The following is a 24,208-nucleotide window of genomic DNA, read 5'->3' as shown; positions in this document are numbered from 1 at the left end:
CTCCAAGAAAGGAGTTTGAGCCGCATCCGGCTTTTGCAGCTCTGTAGAACCCGGATACCAATATTGCCATTCATTCACCGGCTGAAAGGGAAGAGCAGGCCCCCAAAAGGGAGGTGGAGAGGCATGGAATGAGGGAAAAGAACTGCACAGAAGATGAGGTAAGAGAAGCTGGCATTAAAAAAGGAGAAGTAGGAAGAGAGAGTGTATGGGAAAGGAAAAAAGACTACATGGTATTGAATGATGGTGGGAAAAGAAATGGCATGGGAAAGGAAGCAACAGAGGTCAATAGGGGCAAGTGGGGTGGCCTATACATGAGGGCGTTAAAAAACATATTTCTGTCATGATTATATTTGCAGTTTCCATTCCCTTCCTTTATTGATGACTGGAGATACAGATGGTTTTGAACAGGGAATGGCATATCGTGAGGATAAACGGGTAGTCCAACTAGTCAGGAGGGCATGCCCCACCATCTTTAAACTTCACCAGCCGCCGCTGACAGGAAGGTCGAAATGTTGATATGGAAAGAGGAAGAAATATATTTTATGAAAAGGTACCTAGAGCACTGCAGAGTAGATGGAGATTGTGTAATACACAGTGAATGTGAGCTATATATATATATATGAGACCATCAACGACACTAACACTAAAACAGCAAGTCAACATAGTCAAGAGAAAAGTACTATTGTCACAAATAGACTACGCAAAAGAACATGCATCATTGAACAAGCTTATGAGCCCTGAGGATCAACTTCACAGTTATGACAGTAACCATAACGTCAAGAATAAGGGACATAAGAAGATGGGCAAATACCAAGGACTGAAAGAGGAGCTAGAATGAATGTGGAAAGTGAAGGCAGTAATAGTCCCAGTTGTCATAGGACCACTCAGGGCTGTAAGTAACTCCCTTAAGTCAGGAGGTGGGACATTTGAGATTGTTGTCCAATTCTAGAACCAGCTAATATACTCAGCAGAACCCTCAGACTCCCAGGCCTCTGGTAGAGGACCCGAGAATGAGGAATACACAAAAATAGAAAAGCAATTATAACATACATTTGGTTTTACCAAAAGCATTACTTAACATTATCTGTAAGCAAATATTTTCCGAAATAACCTTTGATGAAAAAAAGAGTGTTTGTGAAAAAATCAGAGGTCCTGAGTACTTGTTAAAATGGCAGTGATATAAGAGAACACATCTGTAGATAGTTTTGCAAGTGAAGGTAAGAAGTTGAAATTGAAGCTCAAAGTACTTTGTGAATTGAAGCAAAAGACAACATGGCCGTAACATGAAAATATGACTGTATCTATCATTGTATACGTTAAATAGCAGCATTTTAGAATTTAAATATTGACTTTCAGTTATTTGAAATAAGGTTAAACAAACTACAGAAGTCATTATGTGTACGTATGTGTGCTGAAAAGCAAGGAGGGGCGATCGTGTGTTGAATAAGTACACAAACATATCATTTTGACATTTTCAGCTGCTTTGGAAATCTTCCTGACACTGATGCCTGGAACACGTATTAAGTTGCAACAGGTGCCTGGAGGTTCGGGCAAAGCTTCAGATATGCAATAAGTTAACATGCACACTCTGTGCTCTGCAACAGTGCAGGAGAGAAAACACTGCAACATCTGCATTACGTGTGACATCATTTTTTGCGTGTGTGGATTTATAACTTTTTGTTTGTTTCAAAAAGAAGTGAGCAGTCAAGTTAAAGGGACACTATAGTCACCATAACAACTACAGCTTAACCCCTTAAGACCGCAGCCAAATGTACAAGTTGTGAACGAAACTAAATGTAAACAAAACCTGGCATTTGCGCTATATGTCTGTCCAACCCTAATTCACCTCTTTCATTTTAAATGCACCCCCCCTTATTATATCATTTTATTCAGGGGAAAAAGGGTTTTCATTTAATATCAAATATTTAGCTATGAAACATAATTTAATATGAAAAAAATGGGAGAAAATAAGATTTTTTTTAATTTTTTTAGTTCTACATGACATTTTAACTGTCAATGTCATAATACTGTTTGCTTTTACTGCAATAAAATATACATATTTGTGTTCAGCAAAGTCTCACGTGTAAAACAGTACCCCCTATGTACAGGTTTTATGGTGTTTTGGGAAGTTACAGGGTCAAATATAGCGTGTTACATTTGAAATTGAAATTCGCCAGATTGGTTACGTTGCCTTTGAGACTGTATAGTAGCCCAGGAAATAAATTTACATCCATAATGGCATACGTATATACGTATATATTTATGTATATAGATATATATATTATTTCGTTCTACGTGTATTTTGATATAAATATATATATATTAATATCACAATACAGTTAGAACGAAATAAAACACATCTATATATTTTTTTATATTTTATTTTTAATTATTTTTTTTATTTTATTTTTTTACGTATTTACATATTAATTTTTTTATATTATATATAAATATATATATATAACAATAATTATATATATATTTAATCAGTATCAGTCTACGTGTAATTTGATATTAATATATATATATAATTCTATATATATTAATATTAAAATACACCTAGACAGTGTATGTGTGTGTGTGTATATGTGTATATATATACTTAGATCATATATATATATAATATATATATATATGATCTAAGTATATATTTATTTATTTTTACACTTATTTTAATTTCTTTTTATTTGATTTCAGCCAGCAGGGGGACTAACTGTCATTACAGTTAGTCCCCCTGCTGGCATTGCTGCAGCCAGCTATCCCGGCCATGTGATTGTGAGGTCCTCGCAAGGACCTCACTCTTACATGGCCCGGGGGGGCTGAAGAGGACGGAGGTGCCGCGGGGGGCTCCCTGGGAGTCCCCCCAACCGCGATCGCCGGCGTGGGATCGGGTAAGTGAAAAAAAACCGGAGGGCGTACATTTACGTCCTGCGGCGTTTAGAGCCGCTTTAAAAAGGACGTAAATGTACGCCCTCCGGACTTAAAGGGTTAATGTAGTTGTTCTGTTGACTAAAGCCTGGCCCTGCAGGCATTTTAATGTCTCAACCTCTAGTGGCAGTCACTCAGATGGCCCATGTGTAGCACTGATGTTTAACGTCTTAATGGTCTGCATTTCTATGAGGAGATGCTGATCCTATGGGAAAGCATTGGATTGGCTGAAATCCTCATAATTGATTATTTCAGCCAAGGAGGCAAAGCGTAGGCGGGGCCAGCCTCTAGGAGACTGGTGCAAGCCAGAAAAAAGGTGCGTAAACTACCTTTTTCAAGGTGGCCGGACACCTAGTGTCAGGAATACAGGTTTGTATTCCTAAAACTATAGTGTTCCTTTAAGTAAGACATGCTGTGTCCTTTAAATGAGAATTACTGTACTAAAATCCATTATTAAATCTTACGGAATACATTATCTATATTCTTTCCCTGATTAGATCTGATAACTCTTCCCTGAATCAAAGCTGGCAACTTAAAGGGAAATTATGAGGTAAAATGAAAATCTATTGTTAAAGGAAAATTATGAGGTAAAATTAAACCCAAATTTAAAGGATTACATAAGTAATGCATTACCAAAATAATGCAAAAAGATTTAAAATAAAAAATAAAATAAAAAAAATGTAAAATATAGAAAGATACATTCAAACTATCTATCACATGCGCTGTTTTGTGGGTCTGTCTGCAGCTAAATACACCAATCAGCAGGTCCACCCTTACAATTTATGGGGAACTGTTATCCTACAAACATTGGTCTCCATTTAAATAGTTTGAATTAGAAATTATTCCCGTCTGTTAGAAAATAAAATTGTCAGATAATTTATTTACAAAATTTCCCATAGACTTTAATCGTGACTTCTACTGATAAGTTTTTTTTCTTACAATATGGAATAATTTCTGATTCAAACGATTTAAACTGAGGCCACGATTAGGAAAACAAACATTACTAGCCACTTGCAAACACCTAATTAGCCACACACGCTTTCAGAATTATCCATGCACACACAATTAATTAGCCACATGTACTCATACAAAATTATCCATGAACTTTTACATACATGCCAATTTTCCCTGCTCACCTCCTGGAACAGAGTTGTGCAGGCAAAAGTGCAAGCTAAACAAAGGGGAGGGTGCGCCCCTTAAAATGGTGGACAGGCTGACTGACAAGTTATTTTGTGTTTGTCCTCTTTTTATTTAAAGCATAATAAAGTTGTTGTTGTTTTTTTTTTTTTTTTTTGCCTCTCACAAGGGATCAACCAATATTGATTTTTTAGAGCCGATACCAATAATCTATGAACTTTCAGGCTGATAGCTGATATCTTAACGATATTATGTACATTTACTATATTTTTATTTAGTTTTTATCTTTATATACATGCCAGTCAGATTTTTCAAGAATATTTATGTGTGTGTGTAGTGGATGCAGTGAGAGTATTTGATTAGTAATGCAGTGTGTGTGTGTATTTGTGTAGTGGATGCAATGTGTTTGTTTGTGTAGTGGATGCAGTGTGTTTGTGTGTAAATATGTGCAGTAGGAACTCCCTTCCTCCCCTTACCTGTCTCTTAGTGGCCCCCTTACCTGTCTCTTAGTGCCCACTCTCCCCCCCCCCCCACATTCCCCTGTTCCTCTCCCTTCTCTTTTAGTGGTCCCCCCTACCCCAGTGTTCCTTTTCCCTTCCCTCCTCTGTACCTTAGTGTCCTCCCTTAAAAGATCACTATAGGGTCAAGAACGCAAACATGTATTCCTGACCATATAGTGTTAAAACCCCCATCTAGCCCCCCTGGGCTCCTAAATTCATAAATATAGCAAAATCTTACTGTATTCAAGCCTGAAGCTGTAACTCTGCATGCTGTTTGCCTCAGAAAATAGTGTTCTACACCCCCCTTTTCCTGTCCCAATGTGTTCTCCCCTCCTCCCCTTACACAGTGTTCCTTTCCATCCCCCTCCCCCATAGTGTTCCGTACCACCCCCCATAGTGTTCCTTACCACCCCCACCCCTGTCCTAAAGTGTTCTACCCCCCCAGTCCCATAGTGATCCTTAACACCCCCCCGTCCCATATTGCCCCCCCCCCATCCCTTAGTGCCCTTCTCTCTCTCCCCTTCTTGGGCCCCGCTCCACAGTGTGTCTCCTGTTAGCATGGCCGAGTGGAGAAGTGCGCACCTCGGTACAGGAAATTCTGTCTCCTGTACCCGGCCTGACTCGCAGGAAGTGCTCTCTCAGTGAGCACTTCCTTTCAGTCCGGCCGGGTACAGGAAAAATAAGTTTCTGTACCGCGGTGCGCACTGCTCCGCTGGGCCACGCTACACAGAGTGCCTGGCAGGAGGGAGTGCTATGTGCCCACCTCCTGCCGCTCAATCCTATCTAGCGCCACCCCGGGCCGGTGCATCCTAAGGCGGCCGCTTGTGTCGCCTTATGGACACACAGGCACACTCATTCATTATCGGTATTGCCGGTGATTATCGGCCAATACCGATACTTACAAAAAATCTGAATATTGGCCGATAATATTGGCAAAATCAATAATCGGTCGATCCCTACCTCTCACACTACATTTGCCTCTCACACTACCAGTCTTAGTATTTTAAATAGTGTCCTGTTGCAGGGTCAGTTACTTTCTCTGTATTTATTTTGTTTCAAGGTAGATAACTGCATTATACACATAAAGGTGCCCTTTATTATATCTACTGCAGCCTGTGATGCGGTTAAGATATGAACGTGACTCTGTAAACTGTCATATCACAGTTAATGTATGATCACATACAATACCATTTCAAGTGATTAAAGAATTATAAAGTACCACAAAAGAACTGTACAGAAAATAAATAATAAATATATTAAAATAAATTATTCACTTGTATCTTGATATAATGGTTATCAAAACAAAGAGACACACATATTTAATTTGGTTATGTGGCATATAGTGAATGAGACACACAGCAAATGAATAATAATTGACATTTAATTCATATCACAGAAAGAGTAATATAAAAGTACAAGTTACATTACAGAGCTTTACATACATGTATTGCAAGTTTACATACATAAAGAGACAACAGAGACATATGCATTCCGAGACGTGACTAACATTGTTGTTTCTGGTGTACACATACAGGCTCTTTGTAAAGCTCAAATATGAAGTGCCTACCTAACACCCAGTATGTTTCATAGGAAGTTACCTAACTGAGAAGTGGTTTCTAACAAGTAACACTTGACCCAGAAGAGATACCCACCTATTATCCTTCTTTACATATATTTCTCTTAATGTCACCATTACTCACATAGTCATTATTAGACTTACTAAACAACCAGTCATAACAAACATACTGATTTATCTCTCTATAGCCTTCTAAAGGACATTATGTGCATACTCTATCTTGATTCTATGATGTGCTGTATGCTAATGGATATATAAATGATATCCTAAAATGAACCACCAGTTGGCTCACTTAATCTTTGCTACATATAGCAGTATCCTTTAAATTTTTAAAACTTTTTTTTTTTTCTGATCTCTTCAATATCATGTTTTAATTGCCTTCACTGTCCCCACTTCCTCTAAACTGTAAGCTTGTTTGAGCAGGGCCCTCAACTACCTATTGTTCCTGTTAAATTTTGTTTTTGTCTCATTTGGTAAATTCCCCTCTTATTGTTAATCGCTGCAGAATAAGCTGGCACTATTTAAATACCAATAATAATAATAATAATCTTAGTCATGTGCCTGTCTAGTCTCAAGTGCACATACAACTTACTTAAAGCCACTAAACACCGCAAGGTCAGTCCATGTTATAGGGGCTAAACATCTGACCTTGGTCCTGGGGTAATCAGTGGAAGCCACCATAGCATTTCAGAATTATCCAATCAAGGATAGATATTCAGCATTTTATTTTCTACCTATGATTATGTAAAAAGCATTGCCAGTAAAACGATTACATTAAAATATTTCCTTAATGTAACAGTAGATACCCCAATAACACTATACCCCAGTACACAGGTGACAGTACAGTTGGTTTGGTTTAAATTAATGCTATCACTTTTTAATGTTTCTCTTTTTCTATGGTGCTTCCCTCCCCCCCCCCTTAATTGCACCAACCAGATCCATCAATGCTCATCTGTGTATTGTCCTCTAGATTCAACAAAACTTTGATATACTAGTATTCACTTTTTGACTTCTCAACATGGCTCCATACATCCAATTATGCTTTTCACTGGATGTTTTTGAAAACCAAACTAGTAGATGCATATATATTTTGTAAGCCATGGATTTGGGGTACGTTAGATTGACACAAACCTGTTGGAAGGAAAGAAGACAGGATGAGTATACTCACTTATAACATCATTAATATAACCAGGCCGTTTTGGGTTATCTTATTCCTATGCCTGATTTGTTCTCCTGCCCAAATAGAACCCATGCTCTTACAGACTATATGAAAGGGTCTTTGTATCCAAATGGACACTATTCCCAATACTGCACTTGGCAAGATTTTACATTTCTGGTGAATAGAACTTTGGTAAACCCTGAATTTACATGCACAGTTGCAGCCTTTGGTGTCACTCAACTTAGTTTATCTGCCAAATAGATTCATCCCTTCTAATACATTCTATAAAATGTATAAATAAGCCTTCCATTCACTTTCTTTTGCTCCTTCAGGTATCTGGTAAAACACTAACTTGTCCTTCTCCAGCTATAAACTGTATTCACTGGTATGGCCAGACTCTCTACTGTGCTGATCAGGCTTTCAATTGAGGAGAATGACCCTATTATAATTTTGTTTTAAATACCTGATTACATTCACTTAATGTCATACTTGGGGGGTACTGTATGAATGTGCATTTTTAGTAGGCAATTTAACAATTTGATCAACACCAAAGCTTGAGAGTGACAACAAATCTGGTAGATCCTCATAGTTTCCCATCAGTCAGCCATTGCTAACTGATCTGTCCACCAAAGTCATTGTCTTTATCTCATGGAAATCAACCAGCTGACATTTCGTTGCTTGACTTATGTGTTTGTTCATAGTATTCGAATGTGCACTGTTTTTTACACAGATTTACAAAACAAAGGAAAAATGAAAACAAAGTATGGGCTATGATCCAAAAGGATCGGTGACCATAAACTAGCCATGGACTGTAGTTCTGACTTTTTGGGTCTCAGCAGCATGGTATATCTAAAATTTGGGATCTTTGGAATCTTCCATCACTGTGTCACAAGGTGGCTTGATCCACCAGTTTCCTGTAACTTGAGATATTAGCTGTTGTACTAAATGTACAGCAGTGCATTGAAAGCAGAACAATTTACTAACCAGGTATTTTTCACTTGGACTTCATTCAGCATTTCATTTGGGGCAAATCGGATTGAGAGGACTACAAACTTGACATGTCATGTACATCAAGCTGTAACAAGGGTGCAAAAATTACTAAACTGGTGAGGAGGTTTGCCATTTCTTTCACTTCATATTCCTCCTCAATCTTGCAGGCATAATTTCTTTATTAGCCGCAATGTCTGTGATCATTATGTCCATTTTTAACAGAGCTACTATAACACTTGGCCTTTGATTTTGTAGAACCATCTTGTTTGTTGCTTCAAAAACTTGTGACACTCCCCATTTATGTCATATTGGAATGACCCACACATTCATAGAAACTTATCTTGGGCATTTGTTTATTTAGTTAAAAGTACATTCTCTGCAGTCATGTGACTCAGAAGTAATGTAATTGCCTATTTCACTTCCATCCTCTGATCTAAAAATGAAATTTTTGATTCATGGTCATGATTTTTTTTTTATGTATTTATTTTTTGTTAAAGGAACACTATGGGGTCAGGAACACACACATGTATTTCTGACCCTATAGTGTTAAAACCATCATCTCTCCCCCCACCCTAGCCTCCCTAAATATAGTTAAATCTTACTTGTATTCAAGTCTGCTGTTGCTGGCTCTGCCCCTGATCTGCCTGTTAGGCTGACATCATCAGAAGTGGTGGTCTGAGCCAATCACAATGCTTCCACTTAGGATTGGCTGAGATTGTCAAGGAGGCAGATCAGGGGCAGAGCCAGCACAAGTCAAACACAGCCCTGGCCAATCTGCCTCTCCTCATAGAGAGTACTTGAATCAATGCATCTCTATGAGGAAAGTTCATTGTTTCCATGCAGAGGGAGGATGGAAGCACCTCTAGCAGCCTGAGGACTGGCCAGTAGAGATATCACTAGGCTGTAATGTAAACACTGCATTTTCTTTGTTTACTGCAAAAGCTTGAAGGGAATGATTCTACTCACCAGAACAAATACAAGAAGCTGTACTTGTTCTGGTGATAATAGTGTGCCTTTAAAGGACCACTATAGTGCCAGGAAAACATACTTGTTTTCCTGGCACTATAGTGCCCTGAGGGTGCCCCCACCCTCAGGGTCCCCCTCCCGCACAGCTCTGGAAAGGGGAAAAGGGGTAAAACTTACCTTTTTCCAGCGCTGGGCGGGGAGCTATCTGCCTCTGATCCTCCTCCGTTCCGCCCCGTCGGCTGAATGCGCAAGAGCTGCGCGCGCATTCAACCGGTCGCATAGGAAAGCATTTACAATGCTTTCCTATGGACGCTTGCGTGCTCTCACTGTGATTTTCACAGAGAGAATCACGCAAGCGCCTCTAGCGGCTGTCAACGAGACAGCCACTAGAGGATTTAGAGGCTGGCTTAACCCTTATATAAACATAGCAGTTTCTCTGAAACTGCTATGTTTATAAAAAAAAAAATGGGTTAACCCTAGCTGGACCTGGCACCCAGACCACTTCATTAAGCTGAAGTGGTCTGGGTGCCTAGAGTGGTCCTTTAACATTCAAACTCTTTCTGGTCATTTGATTGTGTTTAATTTTTTTATACCCTCTTTGGATTCTCTGAACATGATGTCATTGATGTAGTTATACAGAAGGATTTTTTTTACCCATATTACTGACTAAGTGATTGAAAATGCTTATTGTGCTTAATGGGTCTCTTTCGCCACTTCACACATTGGGATGTGTCATTGCGTCCTAACTATAACTACTGGGCTATAACACAGTTAGGATATATTGATAGGTCCTAATGTTTTTGTGTGAGCAGGGTTAAATCCCTGCTCACACCAGGGGGAGCCAGGTATCAGTTGTTACCTAAGGCTCCCCTCAGTCAGTTGGGGCCTATTTAGTGACTCACTCAAAGTGAGTGCTGCAAACAGTCCATTAAATCAATATTTAAATCCCAATTGACTGCAGTACAGTGTGAGCGGGGTTAAATCTCTGTCCAAACCTGGAGACCTAGATATTAATAGATAACTGGGGCACCAAACTGACACATATGCTGTATGAAATACTCATAGTGAGGGCTGCTACAACCATTTTAAAAAGTATTAACATGCCTATTTCTAGAACATGGTGGGAGCAAGGATAAATTCCAGGGAGACCCAGATATCAATCAATACCTGGGACTCCCCATTGTCAGCTGGGGCCATTTAGTGGCCTCAGACTAGCAGATGCGCTCTATGCATCAAGCACTTTGAGTGATGCTAGAACCATTTAAACAGGCGTTTAAATGCCTATTGCTACAACGTGGGGTCAGCAGTATTTAGTATCCCCAGAATGACTGATAAATTGTTTGTCAAATTCAAAGTGAGTGCTCCATACAAGACTGTGATCAGTGCTGGGCTTTGCCTACTGCTCAGCACCGATTACAGTGTAATCCACTGGGAAAGAGTGCTTGATGCCTGCATTACGGGGAAATCTTCCTGTAATACTAAAAACAGCCAGTAGATGGTGGCACCATACTGCTCTAACTTGTTTAAATTAGGAAACCCATCTGCTGATATCAGTACAGTACAGGGAAGTTTCCTTAGGGTTAGCAGTAGAGGAAGGATTAGGGTATGGTTAGGGATTATGTAGGATTAAGGTTAGCGGTACAGTTAACGTAGGTTTATGTTAGCTTTAGTGTAAGCATAGAGTCGGAGGTGAAATTGGTACAGTGTTTGGGAGGGGGTTGGTATACGGTTAGCATTAATGACCAAAGATTCATTTAGATCCTAGACATATAATGCATTAACAGTCTTTTTATTTAGTTGCAATGTGTAAATATTATTATAAGCAAAATTTTTGTTTTCCTATTTTTTACTTTTTTACGTTATTTTGATATACACATCCCTGCATGTGATTTACACAGCCTTCCTAAACACTTCCTGTAAAGAGTCATCTAATGTTTTCACTTCCTTTATTGCAAATACTATTTAATTTACAATTTCTTATCTCTTGCTCTGTTAACAGCATACTAGACTTTGCAGGGGCCTCTTGTATGTAATCAGGGCCGCCACCAGAAATTTTGGGGCCCCTAACTCAGCTCAGGGTCTGGGCCCCCTGGGGCCCGCATCCAAATACCGCCCACTGGGTCCACACACAGACACAAACGCACACTGATATAAAAGGACACAGATACATACTAACAGACACACATACTGAAACAGACATACACGCATACAGGCATACATACTGACACACATACTGAAACAGACATACATGCATACAGGCATACATACTGACACACACAGGCATACATAGTGACAGACATACACATACTAACATACATACGGACACACATGCAAGACACAGGCATACACATACTAACATACATACAGACACACATGCAAGAGGACATAAAGACACATACATACATACATACATACATACATACACACACACACACACACTCATACATACAGACACTGACATCCATACACACATACATTCATAATGGCATACAGACATACACAGACATACATTCATAATGGCATACACACATACATACATACAGACTGACATACATGCATATATACAAACATACTGACAGACATACATGCATACAGACATCCATACACACAGACCTACGTTCATAATGATATGCAGACATACATTCATACTGACATACAGACATACATATATAATGACATACAGACATACATATATAATGACATACAGACATACATATATACAGACATACATGCATACAGACATACACACGTAGACATACATGCATGCAGTCAGACAGACATAGACATACACACAGACATACACACAGACATGCATCCAGACATACATACATACACACAGACATACACACAGACATACATACATACACACAGACATACACACAGACATACATACATACATACACACAGACGTGCATGCATACAGACATACACACATACATAGACATACATGCATGCAGACAGACATACAGACAGACATACATACATACATAGACATACATGCATGCATACAAACAGACATACACAGACAGACAGACATACAGACATACATGCATGCATACAGACATACATGCACGCAGACATACAGACAGACATACATACATACATAGACATACATACATGCATACATACAGACACACACATACAGACAGACAGACACAGACATAAATACATACATACATGCACACACACAGCTCATTTTCCAGCCACCCTCCTGTCTCTTACCTTTTCTTTGCAGGAGGGTGGCTGGGGATGATGGAAGTCGGCGCTGCTCCCTCTTCACTGCCTGGCTCTCCCTCTTCACGGCTGGGCGGACGCGCGCGCTCCTCCCGCGCGGAGTGAGCTGGGAGGACTTCCTCCCAGCAGCACTTGCGACTGCTTTTTTTTTTTTTAAAGGGGCCCGGTAGCACTATACAACGGCCACAGCGCTGACCGGGCCCCTGAAGGAGGGGGCTCATCGGGTGGCCCTAAGTGTGTGGGCCACCCGATGGGCCCCACACGTGGGGCCCGGGCGGCCGGGCCCCCCAGGGCCGCCGGGCCCGTGACAACTGTTATGGTTGTCACCCCCTGATGGCGGCCCTGTATGTAATTACAGTTCAATTTATAGAGCTGGAGATACAAATATTTAAGTAAGTCAACATCTGATTGAAAATAAAACCATTTTGTTTTCATGCAGGCTGTGTGAGTCACAGCCAAGGGAGGTGTGACTAGGGCTGTATGGACAGAAAGAAAAGTGATTTAACTCCTAAATGGCAGAGAAATAAGCAGTAACACTGCAGGGGAATGATCTATACACCCATACTCCCATTCCCGCTCCCACCCATTGTTGGGGGCCTAATTATATTATTTAGAGGGTAGACCTAGAGTGGGCATTGGCTGGGAGCTAAAATTAATTAATTATTATTATTATTATTATGATATTTATATAGCACCATCAGATTCCGCAGCGCTTTACAATGGGTGGACGAACAGACATGTAGTTGTAAGCAGACAAGTTGGACACACAGGAACAGAGGGGTTGAGGGCCCTGCTCAATGAGCTTTCATGCTAATTACATGCTAATTAAAAGGGGGATGGGTGGACATCTGCAGCACAAACACCAGAGAACCCAACACCACCAGACAGCCCTGTAGAAGGGACAGCACAGCCCCAGGCTACAAAAACTAGGTTTGAAGTCTGCAGGCTACAACTCAAGCCATAACCCTAACTGCCAACGCCAACCAGACAATACCACACCCAGCTTAGTTCAACTGTCCTGCATAGCCCCTGGTTTAGTTTCACCTCTATATGTATCACACAGGCCTAGTTATAAACCCTACCCACCTTAGCTGCCCAGAGGCTCCCACCTAGCAGAGTGAAATAGATCACTTACCCTTTGGACGCTAAGCAGCAACAGCAAAAGTAAATATCGCCCTAAAAGTGCTGATGTTTTATATGTTGTATTCTACCACTGTATACATAGTCAAGCAATGTGCTCCTTCCTAATTTTTGATTGCATTTCTTATGCCGTTTTCATATAATGTCATGGATATAAACATGCGTGTTAATATCCAATAAAACACAAATATTAAAAAATATATATATACTGTATGTATGGGTGCATGTAAAGATAAAATGTTACAGTGGAAAGAACATATAGCAAAAGTGTGGAAAAAAAACATGGTCACCAACACACAGAACCCCTTGAAGCCCATCAGTCAAGAAGGAGGTACACACTTCCTTTCACACAGAGACAATACACAAAAGATCTGCAGATAGCAACACTGACCATAAGGAACATTCATACAGCCATGTGAAATCATTTCAGACACTTTGATAATTTTCCATCGCAAACAAACAGTTTCATCCGAATGTTATTTATGTATTTGTATTTTTTATTTTTCCTGTAAACTATGCCTAAATATACCTGCACGTTACCCAACAAACAAACCTGATGAGTGGACCCTACTGTCCTAGAAGCTTGCAAAATATCCATCTTTTGTATCACGTATACATTTTGTGTTATTTTATTCTCAGAGACAAATAAATACAAACATGAAATTACACATAACATATCCAAATTGAAACGTGCTAAAACGCACTACTCAAACATTTAATTTATTATATCACAGTTTTAAAGATCTCAGCAACATCCAGTAGATAAGTGCATAAATATATGAACAGTGTGCACAAGGACAAGCTCTATATATGCCTGCATGGTCCAGGTCATATATTTGCACAGCAGTGGTTTTTTTTTTTTCTAAATTCTGTTTTGGAGGTAAGGGTGAAGAAGAAGCACACTCACTGTGCCTATATTACTACATATAGATGAAAGACCGATAGAGAAAGGACCATGCTCAAATCCTAGACACTACAGGGTGCTTACTGATGTAGGACCAGCAAATCCTTAGTACATGATTTTTCCAAGAGAAGGCTTCAGGCACTCACAGGATTGAAATATAAAGCAGGTTTGTTAGACCAAAATGCAAAAAAACTAAGTTTCGACCTAAACTAATGTCTTTGTCAAGGTCTGTGCCTATAGGCACCTGTGCTGTAAGTCCAGCCCTGAATGGATTCTACTCTCAGCATTGCCATTTAGACAATGTTTATTATAATAGGATTCTTCATTCATGGCAAGTTATAATTATATATGCAAACTGTAAATGGTGTAAGTAGCAAATTTTCAAAGTAAATACAAATTATTTTAAAATAATCTGCTATACAAACTGCAGACAGTTATGTTACCGTCAAAATTACAAAATATATAGTTTATGATTGTGACGAACCGAACCTTGTCATGGGATCCTGGAGGAACCTGCTAGCTAGCCTCCTGCCTCAGGATTATGGGCCATGAAAAATACACTGAAAAATGTCTTGGTTTGTGCAATTTGGTTTATATTGTTCAGGAACTGAAGATCCGCACGAACCAGAGTCCACCCAAGAGCTTGTTAAGCCCAGTTGATACTTTGTAGCCATTTCCACCGCAGTGTTCTAAGTGTTCGTCTGGGGGGCCGCATTTCGTATGACCGACCACAAGGTGGCTGCCATCTTGTTCCCGCGAACGCAGGCAGCGGTGTTTGGGCATAAATCTCATGGAACTAAAATTGGACACAGAAACTCCCGAACACCGCTGGACTTCCATCATTGCATGCGTTCGGTTCTACCCCACTTAGAAAGGCACTGTTTGTTGTAAACGTTCCCACGAACAAGGGGAACAGGCTACACAAATACTCCCGAAAGAGACCGACCGTTAGCCCTGATTTCCTGGAACTGTTTTGGGCATCCCGAACCCCTGAACAAATCTGGGTGATTTTTGGATGTTGGTCACCCAGTTTGAGGCTATCAGGGGATGTGACTTTTGTGGGGTTTTCATGTGTTTTGGGGTTTTTGTTTGATTGTATGTTTTTGTACCTGAGAGATAATTTAATTATATGTTTGTGTGCTCAGGTAATTATCTCTCCAGCACAGGGGAGGCGTGTGTAGAAAGTTTGCTTGTAACTAGTCTCCTCTCAGGTCCAGCAGGTAATGCCCCTGGAATATGTTTAAGGAAACCCCTTGCATGGGGAGTTACAGAAAAGGCTGTGTGTGGCTCCCATTAAACATATTTGTTTTACCCCTTCATGAAGTCTAGGCTCATGTTTGGGGGATTGGAGGGCTCTAATCACTACTCTGTTGGAAACAGGAGAGCGATCATCACTGCAGCACTTGGGATTCGGGAGACTATTAACGGATATACTCAGCCAGAGTATAGGGATCTGTTACAATGATATCTAAACCCGGACTTTCCAACCTAGCCCGCAGGTAGTCAATAACCAACCACAGTGAAAGGCTTTTTCTAACTGCCAATAATGAACTAATTATCACTGTTGTGCATCATTAAGCAAATATTTTGTGTCTGAAACCCTCATGGACTGAAGTTGAGCAACACTGGCCTAGGGAATTGGCAAAGCTTTTACAGAAATTATATTGAGAAGAAAACAGAAATCATGGTTACTTAAAGTGTAATCAGTGCCGCTTCTGTCTGGGAAGCCTTTAATCACATCAGTCAGACACACCCAAGGCCATTTCTGCATTGGGATATAGATAAATGGGAAAACATATCTACAGCACACACAATTTCTTCCTGTACATCATGTAATTAATTTATGAACGAATTATATCATCTCTTATTTATGAAGAAGAAACAGGGCATGCAGTTCAGGAAGATAAATAATAATTATAAATGTCATCTGAACAGTTTGTCTCCTGACCATGTTCCGTTATGAGAATGAATTTTTTTTAAGAAAACCAGAATATTCAATAATATACACATTAATACGTGGGATAACTGTGTGATTGCCATTTTGGAGTAAAGAAGGAATTTTTCCTATTTTGTTGCACAATTAAAAATCACTTCAAATTGGGTTTTGCAGAGTTTTGGGGGAATAAACAGCACAGAGATATATGAAAGCCTTAACTTGATAAACCCGGGTCTTATCCAGTCTATATTACTATGAAGAAATGTATACAACACATTCTGTACACCTGTATCCTACTATACAATCAGTATATAATGTAAGCTCAATTGAGCAGGGTCCTCTTCAACCTATTGTTCCCATAAGTTTATTTGTAATTGTCCTATTTATAGTTAAATCCCCTCTCATAATATTGTAAAGCGCTACAGAATCTGTTGGCGCTATATAAATGGCAATAATAATAATAATCAGTAAGGGTTACACAGCTGCCCTTCTCTATGTAAAATTGTTGATCTTCAAATCAGAGCAATATATATCGCATTTCTGTAAAAAATAAAATAAAAAATAAAATTGAAAAAAATAAATGAAAATAATATTGAAAACTGAAAATGTTAATTATCAGAAGCTGAAGCATATCATCACAAGAATATTATAACCCCCAAAAACACATCATTTCAATTTGGCAAACTGCAATCTTTAAATAAATACAAATATATATTTTCAGACAGTAGCTTCGCAATAAGCTTCCAATCTAAAAGGGGTTAAAAATATAACATCAACAGTAACAGCTTTGCAACTTGAAACAATCAGGGATTCTTCAGAAAACTAAAATAATATACAATCACCAAAGCAATACCTTTAAAAATATAGATTGTATAAATAAAAGTGTATGCAATGCAGAGAGAATGTGCTGGGAGACTTGTTTACCAGTTGAGTTACCCTGCATGGGGACCAATAGGCTCCTGTTAAACATTAGATATGTCTCATCTCAAGGATGTTTGAAGAGCTCAGGTTACTGAAGACTTGGCATTGTATTGAGTGTCACTCACAGCAATTGTGTCCACCTTCCAAAATCCGGAACTGCCACTCACCATGTGCTGGTCAATTAATAACATTTCATATTAATATTTCTACACATTTCTTAAATTCCACTAGTTATCAGAGGATACTGTATTACTAAGCTTATGACTATTAAATCATGATTATTTTTCAACATTTATAAGAATACACAGCTGCTTAGTGAGTGCCTGTTGTTTTTTTTTTTAGCATGATCCACTGAATGAAAGTCCATCAGATTAGAAAATACACTGACACGATGCTAAATCACACCGTTGACAACAAGAGGGCAATTAAGACAAAAACTAAAAAGCCTGCAGAGTTAGCCCATAATTGCACTAGAATTATTGAGTGAGGATAGGGTAGGTCTGCAAGCATCACATCACCTCCTTCCTTTGCACAGCCTTCTACATTGCACAATATTTACTATACCTATACTAGAAGGTGCTGATGACGTCACACCACTGTTAGTGCTACAAATGGCAACACATGACGTGGTGCTTGCTCCTTTAACCTCTGCAGTGACACAGGGGGCATTCCTGCTATGACGTCAGCTATGCCAAGCTGCACTCACTCACCCGTTGAATCTGCAGCTTGGATCTCAGTGCGCTGGGACTGCTGCTGAGTCAGCATGCTGCAGGGGTCAATGTCCTGATGCTTTGCAGCAAAAAATGCAGGTTCTTACAGATGCAGAAATGCAGTGGGGATTCCTGGAGCTCATAGCATCCATACGGGCTGGGGAGAGGGAATCCTGCTTCACTGCCACAGCCTCCTCCCCAGGCATAGTCCTACATTAGCGCTGGCCATGATGACGGCAGGCTTGTGCTCTACCACAGGAGGCGCATGCGCAGAGCCTGTCCCATGTCTGGCAGCTCTGAGCTGGAGTCCCGTGTGTTCCATAGTTAGAATGCAGAGCCTGTGCATTCTGTGTGTTGCATAGTGAGAATGCAGAGCCTGTGCATTCAATGTGTTCCATAGTGAGAATGCAGAGCCTGTGCATTCTGTGTGTTCCATAGTGAGAATGCAGAGCCTGTGCATTCTGTGTGTTCCATAGTGAGAATGCAGAGACTGTGCATTCTGTGTGTTGCATAGTGAGAATGCACAGTCTGTGCATGTTGTGTGTGTAGGATTGTATGTGTGTGTCTGAGGATTGGTGACAGAAGAGTAAATGTGGGATTTGGCAATTTAACTTTAGCTTACCTGGACCCTGCAATAAGTAATGAGACATTTCTTAAATAAAAAACACATACTGGTGTATAGCAAATTAATAAAGAAAATAACTATAGGATAATAATTGTTTACAATTCACACGCACACAAAACAAGCAAAATAGTGCAACAAAATAATAAATCTGTGTATTTTAAAAAACAGCACTAAGCAAAATTAATATATAAGCAAAAATAAGAGGAGAATTTAGAGAGTACTCCAACTTTGGAACTTATCTCAAGGTTAAAACTTGCTTCATCTGTTTTAATTAAAGCATACCCGCTAAGTATCCTTATTTAGGAGGGACAGTCCTTATTTTGGGCGTAAACCTCTCTATATCCTTTTTTCTCTCCCAATTTTCCTCTTTTCTGTTGTTTGTGTGTCTGAGTGTATAACAGAGCTCCACCGCAATTATACTCACAGTAATGTGTCTTTAAATGAAAAATAAATGTGCTTGCAAATCAGTCTGTTAATAAGATATGTTGTGATAAATTACATTTGGTGTACAAATTGTTAGTATTAAGTTACTTAGTGGAGCACCTGTAAGGAATGCAAGGCTGTATTGTCCCTTTGCCTGTGTGACAGTAAATGTGTATTTAAAACGTTCACTAAATAAAACAAAAGTAGTTGCTTAGTTTAAATTAAAAAAAAATAGTGTTTACATTTACATACTATCCATACATCCTATCAAGCGATTCAAAACATAGAAAGCTGCCACCCATTAGCTGCAAGTAGAGGGGTCAAGATTGTGTAGCACTTTTTGCTTTCTTTCACACACTGCTACAAATCTCTGCATCTTTGTCTCTGAGTATTACACACACAATCCCACAAGTTGCTTAATCTTATTGCTACTCCATCCAGCCACACACTCCATCCATACACCTCTGTATAATTCTGGCACACAAATTCACCATCTGAGAGCACCTATGACATTACATATTTACATAGGCTCAGAAAAGAGACATGTGTCCATCAGGTTCAGCCTTTCACACATTTGTTTTTTGCTGTTGATCCAAAAGAAGGCAAAAAAAAAAAAACAGTTTGAAGCACTTCCAATTTTGCAACAAATCAGGAAACAAATTCCCTCTTGACCCTAGAATGGCATATATCCTTGGATCAAGAAGCTATTACCCTACAGTTGAAAAATTATATCATTGAATATTCTGTTTTTGCAAGTATGCATCTAGTTGCTGTTTAAACATCTGTACGGACTCTGATAAAAGAGAATTCCATATTCTTATTGTTCTTGCGGTAAAAAAAACTTTCCTTAGACTAAATCTCCTTTCTTCCAGTCTAAACGCATGATCTCGTGTCCTATGTAAAGTCCTGTTTGTGAATAGATTTCCACACAATGGTTTGTATTGGCCCCAGACATATTTGTATAATGTTATCATATCTCCTCTGAGGCGACGTTTTTCTAAACTAAAGAGGTTTACATTTGTTAACCTTTCTTCATAGCTAAAATTTTCCATTTCTTTTATTAATTTTGTAGCCCGCCTCTGCACTAGGCCTTGCCAACCTAATCTCTGAACTTGGCAGGAGGCTCTGTCCCTGGGACCAAGACTATAAAGTCCTCTCCTGGATCCCAGTGGAAAGCCTAGTCACTGACCCCAGCTAACAGAAGAATAGGCCCTGCCTGTTTATGATTCCAGGGTGGGACAGATCTATCCCTTCTTGGTAACTTTCTCTGTAACATTTACTGTAAGCATATCTTTCTATTAGTGTGTACAAGTATATGTGCATGTAGATATGCATATGTATATGACGATAACAGTGAGTTCAATATGGCAGTGAGAGTCTGTATGCAAGTTTTTTTTATTTATTTTTTTTATTCTTTATTTTTCATGTGCTCAGATTAACATCAAGCACGCAGAGCTACAACAGCTTCTGCACGCATTTTCATAACATTTTGCAGTGTAGACAGCACACATTTTTTTTATAACATGAGGAATACAGGCAGTTAAACATAAAGGTTGTATAGTTTAGCATGCTAGACTGAACGAGGTTTTGACATGGCTAGTCTCGTTATAATTGTAAGTCTTAAGGTACACGTTTTAAAAGATAAAATAATATTCAAGAGACACAGGCTAGCTATTTGTGAGGAACAAAACTGTTGATTCCTGGCTAGCATGACATATTTTCACAGGCTGGTTGCCAGTAAGGCTAGTTAGCCGATCCACTCCAAGGCAACGATTATGACCTTCCTTGCTGCGCATAAACCTGCTAGAAACCTGCTAGATCTTGCTAAGTGAAACTCATTTTATGTCGAGAATAATAAAGTAACGTAGAAAACGGCTGCCTCGAACTATAAAGCAGGATTATCAACGCAGCGCTGATGCATTGTTAATAACCATATTTTTAAACGTTTTGTTACAAGCTATACACAAGGGTACTAAGTAGTATGGTCGAGTAATTAGGCAGGTGAGCGAGTGACCACTGGAAGTGAGCAGACTTCTGTGCTAAAAACAGGCTCTGTGTGAGCGTATGTGGGGAGGGAAGGCAGTAAAGGGTAAATTGGCTGCAGTGTGAAGCTAGGATCTTTACATATCACTAAAACAATTTGCAGAGTGCAGCTTAGCTTTTGAGAACACAGGGTCATGAAAGCAGGGCCGGCGCTACCTGTTAGGCGGACTAGGCAGCCGCCTAGGGGGGCGCTGCCAGGAGCGCCGGCCCCCCTCATGCTGCAGCCGCCCGAGCGCTCTGTAGAGAGCCTCAGGCGGCTGCAGCTTTGCCCGGGCTGGTGCGTCCATGAGGGCGCACCGCCCGGGCGCAGCCAGAGGAGAGGGGCTGACAGGAGGGAAGCGCTCAGCGCTCCCTCCTGTCACTCCCTCACTGTAGCATGGCCGAGCCCTGTATGGTCCACGGGTACAGGGAGCATCTCTCTCCTGTACCCGGCCGGACTAACAGGAAGTGAACACTGAGTGTGCACTTCCTGTTAGTCCGGCCGGGTACAGGAAACAAAATCTCCCTGTACCCGCGGACCATACAGGGCTCGGCCACGCTACAATAGAGGTAGGAGGGAAGGGGGAGGGAGGGGGGGTTAGAAAGTAACTGTCAGCGAGGGATGGGGGGTTAGAAAGTAACTGACAGGGAGGGAGGGGAGAAAGTAACTGACAGGGGTGGGGGGGGGAGAAAGTAACTGACAGGGAGTGGGGGGAAGAAAGTAACTGACAGGGAGGGGGGGAAGAAAGTAACTGACAGGGAGGGGGGAAGAAAGTAACTGACAGGGAAGGAGGGGGGGTTAGAAAGTAACTGACAGGGGTGGGGGGGAGAAAGAAACTGACAGGGAGTGGGAGGAAGAAAGTAACCGACAGGGAGGGGGGGAAGAAAGTAACTGACAGGGAGGGGGGGGAAGAAAGTAACTGACAGGGAGGGAGGGGGGAAGAAAGTAACTGACAGGGAGGGGGGGAGAAAGTAACTGACAGGGGTGGGGGGGAGAAAGTAACTGACAGGGGTGGGGGGAGGAAGTAACTGACAGGGAGTGGGGGGAAGAAAGTAACTGACAGGGAGGGGGGGAAGAAAGTAACTGACGGGGGGAGGGAGAAAGTAACTGACAGGGAGGGGGGAAGAAAGTAACTGACAGGGAGGGAGGGGGGGAGAAATTAACTGACAGGGAGTGGGGGGAAGAAAGTAACTGACAGGGGGGGAAGTAACTGACATGGAGTGGGGGAAGAAAGTAACTGACAGGGAGGGGGGGAGAAAGTAACTGACAGGGTGTGGGGGGAAGAAAGTAACTGACAGGGAGGGGGAAGAAAGTAACTGACAGGGAGTGGGGGGAAGAAAGTAACTGACAGGGAGGGGGGAGAAAGTAACTGACATGGAGTGGGGGGAAGAAAGTAACTGACAGGGAGGGAGGGAGGAGAAAGTAACTGACAGGTAGTGGGGGGAAAGAAAGTAACTGACAGGGAGAGGGGGAGAAAGTAACTGACAGGGAGGGGGGGAAAGACAGAAACTGACAGGGAGGGGGGAAAGACAGAAACTGACAGGGAGGGGGGAGTGACAGGGGAGGGCGGAGGAATGAGAGTGACAAGGGAGGGGTGGAGAAGAGAGTGACAAGGGAGGGAGAGGGGTGAGAAGAGAGTGACAAGGGAGGGGGGAGAGATTGACGTCCATCACACATACACATACACAATGCACCCCTTACACACAAAGACAATGCACCCCTTGCACACAGAAAAACACACAATGCATTACACACACACACAGACAAACACACAAGCAATGCAACCCTTACACACACAGAAACACACAATGCATTCCTTACACACTTAATGCACCCCTTACAGACGCACACACTGCATCCCGTACATACACAGAAACACACCTTGCATCCCTTACACATACAAACACAGATTCACACAATGCATTCCTTACACACAAATCAGGACATCCCCTACACACTTCACCCCCTGTGAACAAACTCATTGGTGGAACATGAAGGTGGACCCTGGGACCCAGACCTTGAGCTGTGTAAAGGGCCCCCAAAAAATGGAGCTGCTTCCCGTTCTCCCAGAACATTGATTTTTGTGACCAAAGTTACAAACAGCCTCCAGAGATCCTGTTCTACACCAGACCTGTGGAGCCAGACTGCAGCTAGAGCCCATCATCATCCTCATCTGGTTGTAAGTAGGCAATCTAGTATATTATTCGTGGCACTAATCTCTAATTTACCTCACATTAAAGAAACACTATAGTCCCCAGAACCACTGCAACTTAATGTAGTGGTTCTGATGTCTATAGCCTGTCCCTGCAGGCCTTTTAATGTAAACACGGTGACACTGCAGCACTAGCGTTAGTTAACATGGCAGATCATATGGGCGGGGCATTGTGATGTCACATTGGGGGGGGCGGCAAACTTTACTTTTGCCTAGTGCGGCAAAAGTCCTTGCACCGGCCCTGCATGAAAGTAAAGCATAACAAGTGTTCATTAGGTACCAGTATGGGGGGATTGAAAAGGCATGGTACCAGAGATTAAGTCCTGGACCCCACTCTTCCTCAGCCGATTCCCTGCGTGGGTTGAGTAAAGTCCCTGTGCTGTAACCTCTGTGGCAGGCTTGTTGGGACTCCAGCGTGGATACGTCTGATCGCTATGCGGCAGTTGCCGAAACCTCGTGTGCAGATTTTGCGATGACTGGACCTGTGTAGGCTGCTATTACTGGGAAACCGGAGTCCCTCTTTCAGTGTATGGGGTCGCCCGAAGCCACAAGTGCCTGCTTGTACCTGCCTCCCGCCAGCGGACAGGCAATAAAGTTCCCCATTCTGGCCCGGGCCTCTGGTCTTTCTTCGTGCTTGTGTTCGTTGTTGCCTGGAGCGCACCAACCGAGAGAGCAGCTTGTGGGCGATGATTCGCCTTCCTCCATAGAGTCTCCCGGGGAGGCAGGAATGAGATGGCTTGGCAGAGGTTATGTGTGGTCGAGCTGCTGCGGCACGCTTTGGTGTTTGAAGATGGGGCCAATAGCGGGGTGGGCATGTCGCCATG

General features: G+C 41.2%; 1 protein-coding gene across 2 annotated transcripts in view; it reads right to left on the bottom strand.

Annotated features, from left to right (window-relative positions):
• Window positions 1-18,379, bottom strand: part of TMEM255A (transmembrane protein 255A) — a 46,176-nt gene extending 27,797 nt beyond the window's left edge. For both annotated transcript variants that reach the window (XM_063432097.1, XM_063432098.1), the window contains exon 1: window positions 18,102-18,379. In XM_063432097.1, the coding sequence (XP_063288167.1) occupies window positions 18,102-18,156 (55 nt within the window). In that variant the 5' untranslated portion in view covers window positions 18,157-18,379. The remainder of the gene's footprint in view (window positions 1-18,101) is intronic.
• Between the last annotated feature and the right edge of the window lie 5,829 nt (window positions 18,380-24,208).

The sequence above is a fragment of the Pelobates fuscus genome, chromosome 9 (assembly GCF_036172605.1).
Source record: "Pelobates fuscus isolate aPelFus1 chromosome 9, aPelFus1.pri, whole genome shotgun sequence".
Lineage (NCBI taxonomy): Eukaryota > Metazoa > Chordata > Amphibia > Anura > Pelobatidae > Pelobates > Pelobates fuscus.
This window is presented reverse-complemented; position numbering and strand designations above follow the sequence as displayed.